The sequence below is a fragment of the Physeter macrocephalus genome, chromosome 8 (genome assembly GCF_002837175.3).
Source record: "Physeter macrocephalus isolate SW-GA chromosome 8, ASM283717v5, whole genome shotgun sequence".
Taxonomy (NCBI): domain Eukaryota; kingdom Metazoa; phylum Chordata; class Mammalia; order Artiodactyla; family Physeteridae; genus Physeter; species Physeter macrocephalus.
The window spans coordinates 123,978,674-123,998,122 of record NC_041221.1 but is presented as its reverse complement, the minus strand read 5'-3'; the positions used below and the strand labels follow the sequence as shown (position 1 = coordinate 123,998,122).

Below are 19,449 nucleotides of genomic sequence, written 5' to 3'. Positions count from 1 at the left end.
CCATGTCCTGGCTGTTGTAAATAGTGCTGCAATGAGCACTGTGGTACATGTCTCTTTTGGAATTATGGTTTTCTCGGGGTATATGCCCAGTAGTGGGATTGCTGGGTCATATGGTAGTTCTATTTTTAGTTTTTTAAGGAACCTCCATACTGTTCTCCATAGTGGCTGTATCAATTTACATTCCCACCAACAGTGTAAGAGGGTTCCCTTCTCTCCACACCCTCTCCAGCATTTATTGTTTCTAGATTTTTTGATGATAGCCATTCTGACAGGTGTGAGGTGATACCTCATTGTAGTTTTGATTTGTATTTCTCTAGTGATTAGTAATGTTGAGCATCCTTTCCTGTGTTTGTTGGCAATCTGTGTATTTTCTTTGGAGAAATGTCTATTTAGGTCTTCTGCCCATTTTTGGATTGGGTTGTTTGTTGTTTTGATGTTGAGCTGCATGAGCTGCTTGTATATTTTGGAGATTAATCCATTGTCAGTTGCTTCATTTGCAAGTATTTTCTCCCATTCTGAGGGTTGTCTTTTCGTCTTGTTTATGGTTTCCTTTGCTGTGCAAAAGGTTTTAAGTTTCATTAGGTCCCATTTGTTTATTTTTGTTTTTATTTCCATTTCTCTAGGAGGTGGGTCAAAAAGGATCTTGCTGTGATGTATGTCAGAGAGTGTTCTGCCTGTGTTTTCCTCTAAGAGTTTTATAGTGTCTGGCCTTACATTTAGGTCTTTAATCCACTTTGAGTTTATTTTTGTGTATGGTGTTAGGAAGTGTTCTAATTTCATTCTTTTACATGTAGCTGTCCAGTTTTCCCAGCACCACTTATTGAAGAGCAGCCATTATGTCTTAATAGTACTGAACATTGTTGCACACTCTGAATTCAGAATATGCCTCTGCTCTAGGCCAGATGCTGAGTCAGTATCTTCAGGGTTGAGGATAAGGGGAGGGGTACAGTGTGTGCAAGCCCCACTGTGTTAACGAGAATTAGTCCAGAATCCCCTTTGGACCCCTGGGTGCTAGAGGGAGTGTATAGTAACAGTATATTACTGTTCTTGATCAGCATCTTCATTTTATTTTTCTTAGCTGAATGTTTTTCTGGAAACCAACCCCATTACCAAGTAGACTCCTCTGAAGCAATGATCTGGAAAATGTGACTGCTAAGGTCCAAAGATTCTAAAACAAACTCTTGCTTACTCAGAAGATTCCTCCTCCCATTCATTTCACATTTGTCAGCTTGCTATAGGCCTAGGCAAACACAGCAGCACTTCTGGACATGGAGGAGAATGCCAAGATGATGAGGATCTGCCATTAAAAATCATTCTTTAAATGTGTCCATCAATAAGAAAGAAACATATTATTCTTCCTTTTCGGAGGCACTTTTCCATCTCACATGCTCAAACAGTTGCAAGATCAGTGTCCAGCCGCCCTAATGTCACCTCCCCCATTTTCCTGCTGGGTCTTTTCTGATGCCAAGGCTTCCCAGTTATGACTGAGGAGCTAGAGAAGCGAGTTTGCGAAGAGCAAGCCCGTTTACACTTCTGCCCAGATCTGTGTATGAATTTTGGTCCTCTTTTAATGGCCTAGCATTTTAGACTCCTACAGGTAACTACTTCCAAGCCTTTCTTTGGAGACCTTTGAAGTCTTGAGCTATTGCCATGGCATTTCTTCTGTATGTGGTTTCCCCTTCTCTGATCTGGAGGATATTTAAAAAGCAAAGCCTACAGGCAGAGTTTCTCCTAGTCTTTGTAAAATGAGAGAACAGGACAGGGGGTTGTATTTACATTTTACAGTTGATGAAACAGGCTTAAAGAGATGAGGAATTGCCTAGCATCAGAGAACTAATTAGTGGAATTGCCTGTCTTTGGGGTTTATATTTATGAAATCTGCACACAGAAATGCACCCAGGAATTCAAACATGCTGAATTCCAACTGAAACTCTGTAAGAAAGAGTAACTTTAAAGCTCTAGATGAAGAATCATACCATTTGTGCTTAATTCCCCTGACTGATGAGTTCGTGGGAACTATGTTCATTTAAATTCACTTTGACCTCTCTACACAATTTATTCAAAAATACTTTGGAACAAGTTTTGTCTTTAAAGATTATGAATAAATCCAACTTTACCACTGCCTAGGCAGCTTCTGTTTTGATGTACAAGGGTTGGGTTGAGGATATCATTGGTAAAATAATAGTGGTACTGAATTTTCTCTAAAGGCAAGTATTGGGAAGGAGCAACTGGAAGGGAAGTGACTTTTGTTCAGAACCTATCAAGGGGAAACCTCTACCCCTTGCAAACTGAATTTCAGTGCCCTGTTCTGTAACTATGTGAGACTTGAGTAAGGTAAGCCAGTACCTGGTGCCGAGGTATTTGCTGGTCTAGGTATTCAGTCTTAGTAGAAGATAAGTATGCTGGGTCTTTAATCAGTGATATCATGTCTTAGGAATTCCTATTTAAGTAATGTTCACAATCTGAAGTTTTCAGCTATTTCTGTTTGAAATAGTTTTCAGTTTTGCAATTCCCTATTTCTGAGACTATTATACCTAGAGTTTTAAATCTTCCTTTTGGGGCCAGTAAAAGCACATTTCACTCAGTAGAAACATCATCATTATCATTATTAATAACAATACCTTATTTTTTATATTATTTAGTAATAGTTAAGCCTTATTTCTCTATTCTGCTTTTTAACTTATACAATGATTTTTACATTTATTATCTCTTTTTAAGACACCCAACCAAATTTTGCTTTTATTCTTCTCCCCTACCCCACTGCCTCCATCCTCACCAGAAAGATCCCCTTTTACTTAAGATGTGAAATTAGGCAAGAGTCAGACAAGGTAGTTCATTTTAGGGGTAGGCATTGGTTGGAAGGTTTCATTCTTTTGGAGCAACATGGGATGCATCTCATCTGATTTGTGGTAGCTTCTTTGACTACCTGTATTCTAGTCCAAGCCCTTATCACTCTTTTTGACAGTGGGCCACTCACCTCTTTCTGGAGACACTTTCTCCTGTTGGCTTCCATGATGGCCCACTTTTCTGATTTTCCTCCTACCTCACCAACCTTTCTGCCTCCTTTGCTGGCTCCTCTCTGCCCAACTTCTGAATGTTGGATTGCCTCAGAGATTTGTCCTGGGTCCTCTTCTTTTTCTCTGCTATTTAGATGATCTCATGATCTCAGGTGTAATTACAGCCTTTAAACTGAGGGAGCCTCAAATTTTTATCTGCAGCCCTGGTTTCTCTCCTGACTACCAAACCTGTACACGCGACTTTCTACTTGAGTCTCAGCTTGTCCCTCACTGAGCTCCCAGACCCATACATCCCTCAGTCTGTTCCTGCCTCAGCTGCCATTTTAGTAAATGGCACTGCCACCCACCCAGCAGCTCAAAACCAAAACTAGAATAGTCCTGTCATTTTTAATTCCTCATATCCAGTTTATTGGCAGGTCCTTTTGGCCCTGTCCACACCACCCTCCTTTCTCACCTGGACTACGGCAGTAGACCCTAACTGGGTCCCTGCTTCCACTCTTGCCATCCATTCTCACACAGCATTAAAGTCATGTTTTTAAGATGTACATGAGGGACTTCCCTGGCGGTCCAGTGGTTAAGACTTCGCCTTCCAATGCAGGGGGTGAGGGTTCGATCCCTGGTCAGGGAGCTAAGATCCCACATGGCTCGTGGCCAAAACACCAAAACAGAAAACGAAACAATATCGTAACAAATTCAATAAAGACTTTAAAAATGGTCCACATCAAAAAAAATCTTTTAAATAAATATATCAATATAAAATGTACATGAGACCCATCACTTCCGTCCTCTAAATCTAACTGTGTGAAAATAGAACCTCAGTTCTTTAACATAGCCTGTGAGACCTTAGGTGATCCAACCCCCACTGACCTGTCTCCTCCACTCTTCCCCTTGCTTACTGTGCTTTAGCCACATGGTCCTTTCTGTTTCTTCCACTAAGTCAAGGTTGTCCTTACCCCAGTGTCTTTGCACTTACTGTTCCCTCTCCCCAAAATGCTCTTCCTTCAGATCTTTGTACCTTCTCAGCCTTTAGTCTCAGCAAAAATGACACCTGCTCGGAGCATTTTATTTAAAGGACCTGCTTTAGTCACCATCACATCACCCTGTTTCACTCCCTCCCCTCTGCTTACCACCGTCTGATGTTGAGAGACATAAAAGAGTCTCTTTGGGCTTCCCTGGTGGCGCAGTGGTTGAGAATCTGCCTGCCAATGCAGGGGACACGGGTTCGAGCCCTGGTCTGGGAAGATCCCACATGTCGCGGAGCATCTAGGCCCGTGAGCCACAACTACTGAGCCTGCGCGTCTGGAGCCTGTGCTCTGCAACAAGAGAGGCCGCGACGGTGAGAGGCACGTGCACCGCAATGAAGAGTGGCCCCCGCTCGCCGCAACTAGAGAAAGCCCTTGCACAGAAACGAAGACCGAACACAGTCAAAAATAAATAAATAAATTTATTTTTTAAAAAAAGAAAACCTTAAATTGCTAAAATATTTTCTTAAAAAAGAGTATCTTTAACTTCTCTATAATATGGACCCCATGAGGCCAGGGACCTGACTTTTCTGTTCACCAGTGAACCCAGTACCTATGAGTATCTAAGACATGGAAAACAGTAGGTAATTGTTGAATGAATGATCTCACCCCACACCTGGATTTTCATAATTGAACTCCTTCCCGTCGCCATTCTTCTTTCCTTTGCAGCCATCCTGCTCACTGCTGCCAGATCAATCTCCTATAACACCGATTTTATCACATCACTCTCGTTTAAAACCCTTCATTGGCTCCCATCCAAAAGGCCACAGCATTCCTACTTCATGCCTTTGTGCCTAACCCTGGCTTTGGAATGCTTCCCTTTTTTCTACATATCGAAATCCTACATGATTTAGGATCCTTCTCTCGTGAAACCACTTCCAATCTCAGCCCACAGTACTCTTCCTTTCTCTTATGACATTTAAAGTTGCCCATTAGATGTCCCTGTTGTGATCTCTCTTGTATTTATATTGTTTCAGTGAAGAATTTAACTCCCTCCTCCTGAATCTGCTGGAGTACATCTCTATAATTCTTGTTGCTTGTATCCAGAATGTGGAGTTGATTTCTCCATGTGAGAGTTTTATTTGGAGGGAAAGAAATGGACTAAACACCAGACAGGATGAAGAAAAAACAATAATGGTTTATTTTGCTAAGAATTTGAAGTGGTGAGGGGGGGATATGGGGGCAGAGTGTATGTACCAAGTGATGGATATGTAAATGCCATATACCTTCAGTGAAATTATAATCTTACTGGTTAGGCCAGGCCCACACTTCAAATAGTTAGAAAACTTTTGCACAAATCAGTGTGTTGAATGCAAATTAACAGAGCACCCATTGCATTCAAACAGTGTAGTAGAGACATCCAGATACTTGGAAACCCCACAGTCATGGTAATAATTTTTAAAAAAATAAAAAGGGGTTTTGTCTGTAGGAACTCATATGACCATTCTTTCCTTTCTGGGACTGATTCTCTGCCCCCATGTGGTAAACCTGTTGGCACTGAAGCCTGGAAGTAGAAGCTTCAGGGAATGGAGTGGACATGCAGGGTATGTCTGCTCAGGGTTTCATGTGTTATGTGGGATCAAATCAGCAGTCCAAACGCATAGCCAGGCGAGGCTGTGGTGATCATTTCGCAATGTATGCAAATATCAAATCATGTTTTACACCTGAAACTAATATAATGTTATGTTATTAAAAAGAAAAAAAAAGAAAGAAGCTGAGCATGAGGCCATCCATGTATAAGTGGGCCCACAGATGGGTGGTGAGCTGGGGATCCTTGTTGTAATATCAATGTCTGAGTTGGTGCTACCTCCTTGGCAGTTCCCCTGGCCGGGTACCCTGACTGCTGTGGCTGAGGTGCTGAAAAAGCACCTGAGATCTCATGCACGCAGGGAGTGAGGGCCCTGCTCCATGTTGCCTTCCACCCCCTACCCTCTTTCTGTTCTGTAGCCTCATTCTAACCCTGCTTAGCCCCTTGGAATTGACACCTCAAAGTATCTGCTCAATTTGCAGCTTTGATTGTGTCTCTATATGCTGTGTCTCCTTGTCACTCTTGGCTCCACACTTGGACCCAAGATGCTAGGGTAGGCTCTCACTTGTTTGGGAGAGAGGGAGGTTTGGACACAGCTGACTGACCAAAAGCATATAAGACCACTGGGGAGGCATCATTTGTCCCTGTTTCCCTGGATTAGGTAGAGCCCAGTGACCCAGATGAGTCCCCGAAGAGCAACCTCACCTCATTACATAAACTTTCAGTAATCTAAAATAATGGATTTTGTTCCCAAGAGAGGGATGTTTTTGTGTATGCGCGCACATGTGTTTCTAGTCATTGTGTAAAAATAGGAATGTTGTACTTAGATGGTAATGTATGTGAAATGGAGCACTTAACATCTCACATGGCATAAATGACGGGATGGAAGCCCTGAGCCTCTCTTTCTGGAACACAGGTTCAGCGAGAGTGACGGTAATAGTGTTTGGTTAATGTCAGCTCAGCATTAAATTTACATTGTATTCTTGCGAAGAAGCTCCAACATTATCTGTTAATAATGAAGGCGGTACCTGAGTTTATATAAACTTTTTGATTTTGCACATGAGCTAAGAACACTGCAGCTTGCTGATGAGGGATCATATGAGCTTGGAGATTCGGTGTGCCCAAGGACTCATGTGAATAAAAATTCTGGTCAGTGAAGGTCAGTTTCTCCACTCAAGCGAGAACAATGTTGTTTCCCTTCTAATCAGACACACACAGCATTTGAAGAATCCAAGAACCCCACATAAGTGATGTGCAGCCATAGTCTGGGCAGCTCCTCATGCAAGAAATGAATAATCCTTAATAAAGGCTCAAATGACCCTGGCTTCTTTCTGTGCAGTAATCAGTTGTTTTAATGGTATGTCCTTCAGTGCTTCGCAGGGAAAATGCTATTAAGTTATCTTCCTTATCTTGCTTCAAGGAGGGCTGAATTGGTCCAGTCAGGCCTCCTCCATATTGTATTTGATTCTGCCATAAAGACCACTGAAGTTGGCCACAGTTTTGTTGAAAAGCCAGCATTCCCTTTCTCTTTCAGGGTGATCCATGCCTCTGAGCAGCGGTGGACTTGAAACAGCAGGAGTCACCATCTTTATTGTTAAGCTGTGGAATTTGTTTTAGGCACAGTCTAAATCCAGTCTTATGCTTTTTTTTTTGTCTGTGACAAAGGTGACCCAATTGTGCTTCTTTGATATTATGAACACAGCTCTTTTTGCTCATATCACAGAGGCATGTAACAAAATACAAAGGATAAAATTGTGTCTTTGTGTGTAGTAAGGACACACACTTCATGACTAAATTCAGGGACATAATCAAAAAGGTGTTGTCCTCCCACAGTCATAAGCCAACAGGCATAGACCACCTTTCAGAGTATTTCTTATAGTGGTGAGATACTGTTCAAAAATAATAGAACTAATGAAAATGTCACACTGTCAGAGTAGCCAATATTAAGATTTTACTTCAAGAAAGCATGATGGGGTGACTGTGACGTTGACAGCAGTGGTGTTAGGGTTTGGGGTGTTCCAGTTGGAGTGTATCATTTTTCATTTTACTTTTTATTTCTGGAACTAAGTGAACTCCAGCGTTCAGAAGTAGCCATAATATCTTATTTCTGCCTAGGAGAGGTATGGGAATTTTTTTTGTATCAGACTCTAATATAATTTTATAATACAGTGCCTACAAAGAAATAAGTTAATTTAACAATGTGGTAAAACGCACGTGCCCTAGTGCGCTAGGGCATTTGGAAAATATGCAGGTAGTAAAATTGCATAATGCTAATGCATTTCTCAGTAAACAAATGTGCCATGTTTAAGTGATTAAATACATATTTTAAAAAATGAGAAATAGAGACTAACATGGAAAAGAGAACTAGTTTTAAACAAGATGGTTGCGGCATCTCTGAAGACTTTACTTAGCTTTTTGGGTTGGTTGAACAAGTATTCTAGCAAATCTGGAATGAAGAGCAACTCTGTTTACTCTGACAGGTTTTATTTGTCTTGGGTGCAACCAAGACCACATGCTGTGTTTTGTCATGTTGGAAATACTGAAGCAGATTTCCATTGTGAATGTAAATTTTTTTTTTTTAACAAAAGCCTTAACACCTCAGTCTCAACTCAGTTAGGTGAGAGCAGTTAAGTTTTCCATTCCTTACCAGCCTGACATCAATAAATCTTAAATTCCTCCACCAAAAGCACACACCTGCCATTCACTGTCCTGGTTGTAACCTTAGGTCACTGCCTTAGATAGCCTGCTCCTTCTTATTTCCAAGAGCTATCTTTCTGCCTTTACTCTCACAAAACTGATTTTTAAAATTTTCTTTCTCCTTCATTTAATACAGTTTCTTTAACTTCATACCCTAGGAGGGTGTGCTACTGTTGGCATAAGGCCTTGCCAAAACCAACGATGCAGAAATTTCTACCTGTCGTAAACATGGCTAGCATTCCATTGATACTTCCCCTTCCTTTATATCCTCTGTAGACAGAGCCGTGTTTGGAAGCTATTGTCTCCAACCACATTCACCCATTGGAATGTTGGTTCTGCTGAATTTATGGAAAATATATATACCAGGGCTTATCACTTAGTTGAAAGCAGCACAGCATATTGTGAAATTGTTTAGATCCATTTTCCTCCTTAGAATAATGCTGGGTCCTTGTAAAATCCTTATCACATTCCTTTTTTATGCACTATCAGGACCATTTAGTTAGCAGGGAGATCCAGGGAGAAGTGGAAGACTAAGGATTTAAGAGAGAAGGAAAGATAATTGTTTTCACAGATCAGAATCCAATCCTTTTGTCCCGTCTTCTTTACTCTGGTTTGATATGGATTTTAGTGCTTTTCTCTAAAGTCATATCATTCTGTTTGAAATGAGTTTAAAGCTAATCTTATGCTGAGAAGCCTGGTCACCAGTAGAGATTAGTACATAATTATTACAGGCATGCTCTCTGGAGCAGAGCAGGAGGAGATTCAAGGTGGTGGTGAAGGGGCTGGGACCAGCTGCAGCGCCCTGGCCTGCATCTTGTGGACACCGTGAGGAGCACTGACCTTTAGTTAGGATATGAGATCCGCCCACATAGTGACTGCTGTGCACACTGAGTGTCTGATCAGGGTTAGAGGTGAGACTAAAGAGGGGGGGAAAGGCTCACTCCAGTCCTATTAACATTCGAACAACTATTTGAACACCTGCCACGTACCAGGTTAATTGTAGATGCTCGGGAATATTGGGGTGAACAAGTATCTGCTCCTATGGAACTCATGTTGTAGTAGAGGGGACATATAGGTAAAGAAATAATTTTAGATAGTGAAGGATAAAAGAAAACCGCAGCAAGATATGAGGAAGAAGAGTGGGGGACTGGCCCACATCGGTAGTCACTAAGGCATCTCTAAGGAGGTGACATAAGCCCAGGCCAGATGAGAAGCTACTTAAGAGTTTTTCATGCAGAGGAACAGCAAGTACAGAAATCCTGATGAAGAAATGATCTTTGGTTATTCAAGGAACAGAAAGAGAATCTTTGTGCTGCAAGTTGCCAGGATAAGGGAGGGGAAACTGATAGATGAAGTTGGAGAGATAGAGTAAAGAGAAGTTAAGAAATGAAGATACCAGGAATGAATTCATGCAGGGAATATTGATAAGTGATAAAGTCAACAGTGCATAAGTGTTTTAAAAGTGAAATCATCATATCTGTAGTTTAAAGGACAAAGCTGGAGGCTCAGTAGAATAACTAGGAATAAGTAGGGTGTCTTATGTCGAGCAAAGTAGCAGGATGAGAGAGCTTCAAAGCCTAGTGTTTGACATGCTGCTATTACCAAGATGTTCTTATTGGAATATCTCCAGTAGAAACACTGGTACATTTGTGGATGTTTTAAAAAATGATGACCATCTCCTTTTAAAATACTTCTTAGAAGAGCTGAGTAGATTTTTGTTTTTGACAGGTTAACTCAGTTAGCCTAATCTCCCCTATAAGTTCCTCTAAGGACAGCTCTGTGTTTCCCCACCTCTTGCAGCAGAGGGGCATAAATCTCATAAGTAATAGCCTTAACCTTCAGCTGGAGACTTGTGCTTCTTGCTTACTATCTCCTTTACCGTGAAGGTGGCTGGGCATTGTTGAATGCTTACCTATAAGATAAGCTATCTCTGCGAATAAAAACCATTTCAGGAAACTACCCACATTTTAGGGGATCATCAGGATGCTAGCAAAATCTGCAGGTGAAATTTAATTTTTTATTCAAATTAACAAACCCATGGAATTTGCTTACAGAAACCAAGTGATTAGACACACAACTAATCCATACATTTGGATTTTTTCCCATTCTAAATTCTAAATTTGGAATACAGTGAATATTGAGGCATCATGAAGACTTGCCAAACATCTTGGCCTCTCTAACACTCCTGGACTCCAAGAAGCACATCTGAAGTCTTCAAATTCCGTCATAGATTTGCAGCTTACTGTTTCTGTTATAAAGAGCAAAGTCTAGGGCACATAAGTTTAATGTCTTTTTTTCTTTTGGCAGAATTAAGATGCTCTGGTTTCAAGGAAATAGCATGCAACTTGCCAAACACTCCTTTCAACTGCTCTTGAGAAATCTATCTGCCCCTAAGACTGCTCTACCTGTGCTAACCTTATTCACAAAGGTACAGAGTAAAAAGTAAAATCACTACTTTAAAAACATAAAGGATTAAAATGTTGGGTGAAGAAAGTTGTACATTTAAGAAAGGGGAAAAATGTTGAAAGGAAAGCAATGGTATAAATTTTCTTCAGACATGCTCCTCAATTTTTCAGTTCCAGTTACAACAGTGGTAACTCTTTATCCTACCCAGATACTTCATTGTGTCACTGTTATCAGGAGGTAAATTAATATATTTAATTGTCATCTGATCCATACATTGAAAGAAAAGAACTATCAGATGTTTATAAGTGTATCACTTAGAAATATAGTCAACTCTTATTATTTTTGATAATCATGTTCTGTAAAGTCACCACAAACACTGAATTAGCAATTACTGAACCACTGCTCCTAGGGCAAATATAGGGTTAGGTTCCTATGAGCTTCTGGTCACAACATTTTTGAACTGATCAATACATAACCTTGTTTTATCTGTGTTTCTGTTTAAAGGCACCTTATTTAACATTATTGTTGATTAACACTGAGCTCAGGGCCATCAGCACTGTAACTTATGCCTGAACAAAGCTTATCTAACACAGTATTTTCTCCGTAAGGCACATCACAGCCTTCTTATGCTTAGAAACACTGGACAGTACTTCAGCACTATGCTTGGGCCATTTTAAGTTGCAAAATAACCAAGAAAAAGCACAAAAATGCAAAAAGAGTGGCACTAAGTAGAAAAGGACGCTTGTTTACAGTATAGGAGCTGGAACAAGAAGGCAGAGCATCATCCTGTCCCACCTCAGCCAGAAATGTGCACTTTGAGCAACTCAAATTTTTTGCTGCTCTATGCACCTGCATGTCTGTGAATGACTACAAAAACTTGGGTATTGATTTTAGGGTTACAAATAGGTTTTAGCTAATAGATGAATTCGCAAATACAGAATCCACAAATAATGGGACTGACTGTACTTATTTTCTTATCCCTAACACTGGTTTTAAGCTATAAAGCAAGTTTTAATTTTTAAGAGCTTTTTCCTCTAAAATTTATAAGACAAACATTATGGATTTCCTTTTGCTAGTTAACATTACTTTGTGTGATTTGTAATCAAAAAAGAAATAAAGTGCAGGGTAATATAATTACCTTTAGTGAATAATACTGCAATTCAAACAAAAAAGGTCTCTTGTTTGATAGATTTTTTTCAGATTTCAGGCATTTTAGCAATTTGAATATATCTGACAGTTATCTAATAACAAAGTTTAAGTCTTTTAAAAATTTCTTATTGAAAATAGTTAATCTTTACTTTTCATATTCATAAGTATATATTGCATTATTATGGAACAAAAATATTTCATCATTTGTGTCTACATATGAGAAATGTGTGTGAAAATTAACCACAAAAATAAAATAATCCCTTAAGGCTAATGGTGCTCACTCAGCCTAACTATTCTGCACTATTTTTCAGTTTGAACAACAGTCAAGTTAGCCAAAAACATGTGCCAAAGCAAAACACACTAATCTTCCATTCAGCTTAAAATTTGTACCAAACCCTTCATTTGTGTCATTAGACATATAATAAGACATTACTCTCACCTCCCAGAGTTCACAGTCCTCTGAAAGAAAAAGTACAGTATCAGGTCTCTTTCAGTTATAAATAACAGAAAATACTACCCAGAGTGGCTTAAACAAAAAAAGGATTTTATGGGTTTGTCTGGTTTCAGGAATAGCTTGATTCTGAAACTTAAGCACATTACCAGTCTCTTCAGCACTCCATTCTCTAGGTTAAATCAGTTCACACTCTGGCTCTTCATATGGATAACTGCAGTGATCCCAAGCCTCAGATCTCACATTTCATGTATCTACAGAAACTCCAGCAAAACCCTCACACTATCCTTTGGCTCTGATTGGCCGATCCCTGACATTTGTAGTTGAAGGGCTACAATGTGCTGGATGCCTCAGCCTAAATCAGGTGTTCCACCCCCGTTCAGGGAGAAGTCAGCCACGTGCTGAGAGCAGTTCTGTGAGGCAAAATCACAGCATTCTTGCTACAAGAAAGGGGAGTGGGTGGTAGACAGCCAACCCACCAAATGTCCACTACAATTCAGGGATAGGGTAAATAAGTGCTGTATTGGCACCACTAAAAATCCTAGACAAGGATGTACAAATGTTCCAGACCACTGGGTCTTGTCATTTTTCAGCTCATAGATTTCTTTAAAATTTGATGACCTTTCCTTATAAAAATACATACACACGTGATAATTTGCCCAGACTTCCATAGTCCCTGGGTTGTTTGTTTTGTTTTGTTTCTGGCTGCACCACACAGCTTGTGGGATCTTAGTTGCCCGACCAGGGTTGGAACCCGGGCTCACAGCAGTGACAGCGTGGAGTCTTAACCACTGGACCACCAGGGAATTCCCATTCTCTGTGTTTTAAAAAAAACAAAATAAAAAACCTGATCCTAGCTCTACTAAAGTTTTTTTTATTATAAAAGCAAATAGTACCAAATTTGGTACTTCTGCAATTTCACTGGTTCTTGTTTTGCTTTTGCTTTTAAGATCCTCTCTTGACTTTCTGAAACTTTCTCAGAAAATGTTTACGTGGTTATATTAAAAATCACAGACTGGGCGTCCCTGGTGGCTCAGTGGTTAAGAATCCGCCTGCCAATGCAAGGGACATGGGTTGGAGCCCTGGTCCGGGAAGACCCCACGTGCCATAGAGCAACTAAGCCCGTGCGCCACAACTACTGAGCCCACGGGCCACAACTACTGAAGCTCACATGCCTAGAGCCCGTGCTCTGCAACAAGAGAAGCCACCACAATGAGAAGCCCGTGCACTGCAACAAAGAGTAGCCCCCGCTTGCTGCAACCAGAGAAAGCCCACCGCAGCAACAAAGACCCAACGCAGCCAAAAATAAATAAATAAATTTTTAAAAAGTCACAGGCTATCCATAATCTGTTTATTGATAATGCTAAAATAACATAATAAGCCCTGAAGCAGGAAAATACAGCCAGAAAGACCTTTCTGAAGGAAAACTGTCTTTTGATGATCCAGGTTCTTATTTCAACATAAGGTGAGTTAAGCTGGAGGAAGGGCCTCCATAACAGCTCATCTTTTCCTGCCACGTTAAAAAGCAGGTTTTATATAAGCATCAGTAATGTTGAATCTATTTTTAGCTCATACAAGAGAACCTATAGTAGTCCCTGTTCATTGAGTCAAGGCCTGAGAAGCCTTTAAAATCTGCCAATGATCCATAGCATTCTCGGCAGACTTCTCCTCTAGATGGTTAGGGTGCAAACAACAATGGGCACTAAAACTCGCTTGCTCCTAAGGTGGAGAGTTAGTCTGGGAAACCTACTGCTGACACTTGTAATGAGAAAACTGACAAAACATTGAAGAGTTGGTACAATCATCACCCAAAGTAAAGAGATTTTTCCCTTTTAAAGATGGGACGATCACTATCTAACTCCATCCCAATGGATTATTAGGAAAAACAAGCTGGGGAATCCCCTGGCAGTCCAGTGGTTAGGACTTAACGCTTTCACTGCCATGGGCCCGGGTTCAATCCCTGGTCAGCGAACTAAGATCCTGCAAGCCGCGCGGCGCAGCCAAAAAAAACGAAAACAGAAAAACAGGCTGGCAAATCTTAGTGCCCCCCAATCAAAACAGACTTTAAGACATTCTGGTGATGTCAGCCAGGCCTGGAAGGTGCTCCTGACCTAGGAAGGACAAAGCCCTAGGACTATAGATGATATGGAAAATAATCTTCCTAGATATCAATTAGATGAAGCCAGTAAAAAAAAAATGTAAGCATCTAAATGTATTGTGTGTACATATATATACACATATATATAACAAATAACAAATATAAGCATAAGTGTAACAAATATAAGCATCAACATTTACTAGATAGATTTATTTGTCAAGAAAAATCAAAACACAACTAAAACATGCTGAAAGCCCATTTACCATGAAATACTAGCTATTTATAAGATTCTGTGGCAGTGTTTTGCTTTGGAAAATAAAACAGTATAATATAACCTGGTAGAAAACTGTCCTTTAAAATAAGTATAATCTGCTTCTTGTGGTTTTTGTCAGGCTGAATGCCATTCTTTGGTTTTAATGGCTTTTTTCGTCCTGTAGGATCCGTGCCCCCTTTGTGATGAAGCCAAGGAAGTACTGGAGCCTTATAAAAACAGGGTAATATAATACAGTGTGGCTTTATGTATATGGAATAGATACTGTATGTAGTATAAACTATCTGCCTGGATCCTTTCTTTAAGAAAAGAGGTTGAGGGCTTCCCTGGTGGCACAGTGGTTGAGAGTCCACCTGCCGATGCAGGAGACACGGGTTCATGCCCCGGTCCAGGAAGATCCCACATGCCGCGGAGCGGCTGGGCCCGTGAGCCATGGCCACTGAGCCTGCGCATCCGGAGCCTGTGCTCCGCAACGGGAGAGGGCACAACAGTGAGAGGCCCACGTACCGCAAAAAAAAAAGAAAAGAGATTGAATGATTTTTCATTTAAATTTTCTTTCTGTTCTTCAGAGAGAGATTTTAGTGCTGATTTCCATAAAAGTCATTACACCTGTTTTTCTCTGAACAGTACTGGTTTTCTTACTCTGACTCTTAAAATGAGTCAAAGTTAACTAGCAGGTATAGCATTTGGGCCTTCTGTTAAGTTTTTGTCCCTATTCCTTTTATCTTATGTTGTCATTTCCATGAAAGTGTTTTCCTGTAGCAAACCATGACACCTTTCCCAATCTTACAGCCAAAACATGTCTTTCTTGATTCTCAGGCAGCTTCCCAGTTGGGACATTGTTTATTTCATTGGGAACTAAGTAGTATGTGGATGCTGAACCTAACAAATGTAACAGAAAAGTAGCAAAATTAGGGAATGTAAAGAAATAAATCAGGTTATGGAATTCAGGGTCATTAGCTGACTGTGGACCTCAAACAAACAACAACAGTAAAAACCTCTCAGCATTAGAACCAGTCTGGGGATCAGTTTGTCACCACAGCCGTTGCGTTGTTCCATGTTCTCTGAAATCTAGAGCTTTAGTCTGTCTCTGTTTCAGTTTATTTTACAGGAGGTGGACATCACACTTCCAGAAAACTCTGCTTGGTATGACAGGTATAAATTTGACATCCCCGTCTTTCATTTGAATGGCCAGTTTCTGATGATGCATCGAGTAGACATCTCAAAACTTGAAAAACAGCTCCAGAAACTTGAGCAGCAAGGTGCGGGAGGCTGATGAATGCCCTCATGATTTTCCACCCTCTCTGTCCGGAACTCATTCTCCTGAGGAAATGACTGTGGCCTCATGCTCCTTTTGTCACTTTCACACAGCTCTAAGGATGTTCTGAACTCAGTGGTGCCAAATAAATGGTAATATTCCTCTTGTGATTAATGGAAGTACCAATGTGGGAACTGTTTACCTGTTGGCATTTTATAAAATAAGAGGAGTGTATTGGCAGGGAGGGAATGATGGAAGGCAAGAGAAATCTACTTGTTTTTTTTATGTTTCTCCTTTGTATTAATATGGAAGCATTTCACATTCACTGGACAGAGCCGTTTATAGGAAAAATGCTCTGTGTCCCTGTTGCTGCCCTAAGGGCTTAACTTTTTAATGAAAGAATAAATGTTCTTCCACTTGGTAGATAAAGTGAAATGTGAATTGTTAATAACAGTGCACAGTCAATAAAAGGATGTTTTAACAAATACATCTGCATGAAGTCTATCTCCGAGGAATTTAATAATACCTGTTTAAAATTAGAGCTCATTTTTTTTGGATAGAAGAGAATAATTATCCTAGCCAAAGACACTTCATTTGAGAAAAACAAAAGACTTAAACCCCAAAATGTATGTAAGAATCTCAACGTGCTTTACAGGTAGTCAGTAAACTGATTTGTAATACTTGAGTACTGCCTTTGACAGTTTTTCAGTTATCATCAACTGAGTTAATTCAGCTATTTTTAAGACAGTGGTTTTATCAAGTTTTAATATCTTGGGGAAAATTCACATCTTACCATAACTGAACAGATATGTCATCTAAAGAAAAAATATTCTTCACCATTTTATGTAAAGTATTAAAAATGTAGTTGTGTACTCTTATTTGTATTTAGTCAGGTTCAGCCAATAGAGGAATGGATTCATTTAAAAACAAAACTGCCTTTTCCTCAATCGCATCATTGCAATTTCATTTGTAATGAAATTCTTTTGAGAACTATTTCAGTGAATTTGGATACTCTGATTCACTTAGCTAGATTTTAATTTTATCAGTATGAGTTAGTCTTAGAAATTAGAGAATTTTAAAGCTGGCCAACCTTAGACATTGTTTAGTCCCGCCCCCCTCATTTTATACCTGAAGAGGACTCTTGACATTCAGAGAGTTTCAGGAAGTTAGCTAAGGTCACACAGACAGTCAGATATCAGACCAGGTCTTGGCACCCATCCCAAATTTCTTGTACTACCTGGGTTCCCTGCGGAGGCCTCGTGTTATTCACATAAAGCATTCTTAACCATTGTGGATCCAACACAAATTAAGAAACAACTTTAAAAGCCCTCCAAAGTAACAGTAGGAAAAAGAAAACTTACAATTGAATGCCACTGTTTCTAATTTATAAATTTTTGGAACACATCTTATTTGATTTGTAAATATTCATTGAGCCCTGTGGTAGGCAAAATTCTAGGGTCACCCCAATGAACCATTACCCTTGTATTCCCTCCCCTTTGAATATGGGTGGAACTTATGGATATGATGAAATATCCCTGCTATGATTATGTTACATTACAGTACAGGGCAAAAGGAAGATTATCCGGGTGGGCCTGGTCTAATCAGGTGAGCCCTTTAAAAGCAGAGTGTTCTCTCTCGCTGGTTGCAGAAGATGAAATCAAAGAGATGTGCTCCAGCTAGCCTGGAAGGAAGCAAACATGCTTCCTTCCATGTTGTGAACTGCCAACAAGCCAAGAAACTGTGGGCAACCTCTAGGAGCTGAGAGTAGTTCTTGGCCAACAGCCAGCAGGAAAATGGTGACATCAGTCCTACAGCTTCAAGGAGATGAATCCTGTCAACAATTAGTGATCCTAGAAAAGGACCATGAAACCCAGGTGAGAATCACAGTCCTGGCTTACATCTTGGGTTCAGCGCAGTGAGAATTTGATCAGAGAATCCAGCCACACCACGCCTAGACATCTGATCTGCAGACACTGTGAGATAATAAATGTGTGTTATTTCAAGCTGCTAAGTTTATGGTAATTTTTTACACAGCAGTAGAAAACTAATAGAAGTCCCTACAACACTGAAGCACAGTGGAAGGTGGTGGGAGTATAAAAATGAATAAGGCACAGTCTTTGTCTTAGAGACACTCACTGTCTTGGGCAGCGGAGAGAGGAAAGTTAATAAAGCACTACAACAGAGTACTGTGAGAGCTGGAGCTGAGACATGTAAAAAATGGTACAGCAGCCAGATGAGGAAAGTGGCAGGAAGGCATCATAGAAAATTAGACTTAAATTAGATGAAAAATAAAAGAGTGTGGAAGGGAATGGCATATTTAGAAAATGTCAGGTGGCTTTGTGTGGCTGGAGTGAAGGTGAGGGGAGTGAAGAACATGAGACTGATAAGAAAGATTGGGGTTCACATTGTGAAGGACCTCAGGTATAAGGTGGTTTTTTCCCTGCAGCAATATCCTCCCTTATTTTCTGCCCTCATCCAGAGTTAGCCCTTCTGTCTCCTGATTCCTCAGAGGTATCTGGCCTCTATTCCAGCCTTTCTCAGTCTTTCTAGTCCTCAAGCATGCTAAGCTCAGAAGTCCCCCGAGTAGCCCTGCAGGACATTCATATCTTCAATACAACCATGGGTGAGAGGGCCATAGACAAGATCGTCCTCTCACGTATCTTGGCACCGTGTGTTCCTTTCTTCCTGCTCCAGACAGCTTGAAAGCTACGTGGGCCGTGTCCTAGGGTTGTTGATCAGAGAGTTTCAGGGTCTGCTGAGCTAAGAAGGAGAGAATTCATTGGTTCCCTTCAGAAATCAGGGCTGGCCAGAGACGCTGTAGGTTTGTTTTTTGGAGCAATTCTTGCTTGAGTATAGCCATGTGGTCATAGGTGTGTAGGATGTACACAGACTTCATCCAAACAACACATTTCTAACATTAGAATTTCAAACAAGCAAACAAAAATCCACCACAAACTTAACAGGGTGTTAAAACTAAAGTGTTGGCTGAGGCACCAAGACACACAAGGTGCTACATTCCAAAGGAAATACTAGATCACATAAGGACTGTTGGATATTTGGAGGATTTTTTAAGAGAAAAATGTGCTCTCACTTCCCACCAAAGTAAAAGCTTGAGGTCATGTAATATCAAGAAAAGGGGACTTGAGTGGAACTCATCAGAAAGCCTAATGTATGTCTCTGGGTAGGAAGAACATGGTGGTTTAGCTCCCTTCTGGAAAATCATGTGAAAGAAGAGCTTGCAAGCACTTCTGGTGCAGAGCGAAGGAGGGAGGCTGCTGCCCTGAGTTTGTCCAAGGAAGAAGGGAAGAAAGGGAGTGTGTGTGTGTGTGTGTGTGTGTGTGTGTGTGTGTGTGTGTGTGTGTGTGTGTGTGTATCTTCATGGATTGATGTGTGCCAAACGGGAGAGAGGGCTGGCTGGGGAGAGACTTGGGTGCAGGCAGGCTTCAGAAGAGGCGAAGCAGAGCAAGAAGACTGGCTCCTCGGGGTTGAGGAAGTAGGCAGCTGCTCAAGTGGAGAGCGCATTTGCCTGAATCAAGGAAATGGCAAGTGAAA

The 19,449-nt window shown here is 40.6% G+C and overlaps 1 protein-coding gene across 6 annotated transcripts in view; it reads left to right on the top strand.

The window, feature by feature from the left end:
- Positions 1 to 17,023, top strand: part of C8H5orf63 (chromosome 8 C5orf63 homolog) — a 24,064-nt gene extending 7,041 nt beyond the window's left edge. For 2 of the 6 annotated variants that reach the window (XM_028493195.2, XM_028493196.2), the window contains exons 2-4: positions 10,572 to 10,692; positions 14,806 to 14,862; positions 15,739 to 16,670. In XM_028493195.2, coding sequence (XP_028348996.1) covers positions 10,579 to 10,692; positions 14,806 to 14,862; positions 15,739 to 15,915 — 348 coding nt within the window. In that variant the 5' untranslated portion in view covers positions 10,572 to 10,578 and the 3' untranslated portion in view covers positions 15,916 to 16,670. Of the gene's footprint in view, positions 1 to 10,571; positions 10,693 to 14,805; positions 14,863 to 15,738 lie in introns of all 6 variants that reach the window. The other 4 variants (XM_028493190.2, XM_028493191.2, XM_055086735.1 and 1 more) reach the window with 3 other exon arrangements.
- The last annotated feature ends 2,426 nt before the right edge of the window (positions 17,024 to 19,449 follow it).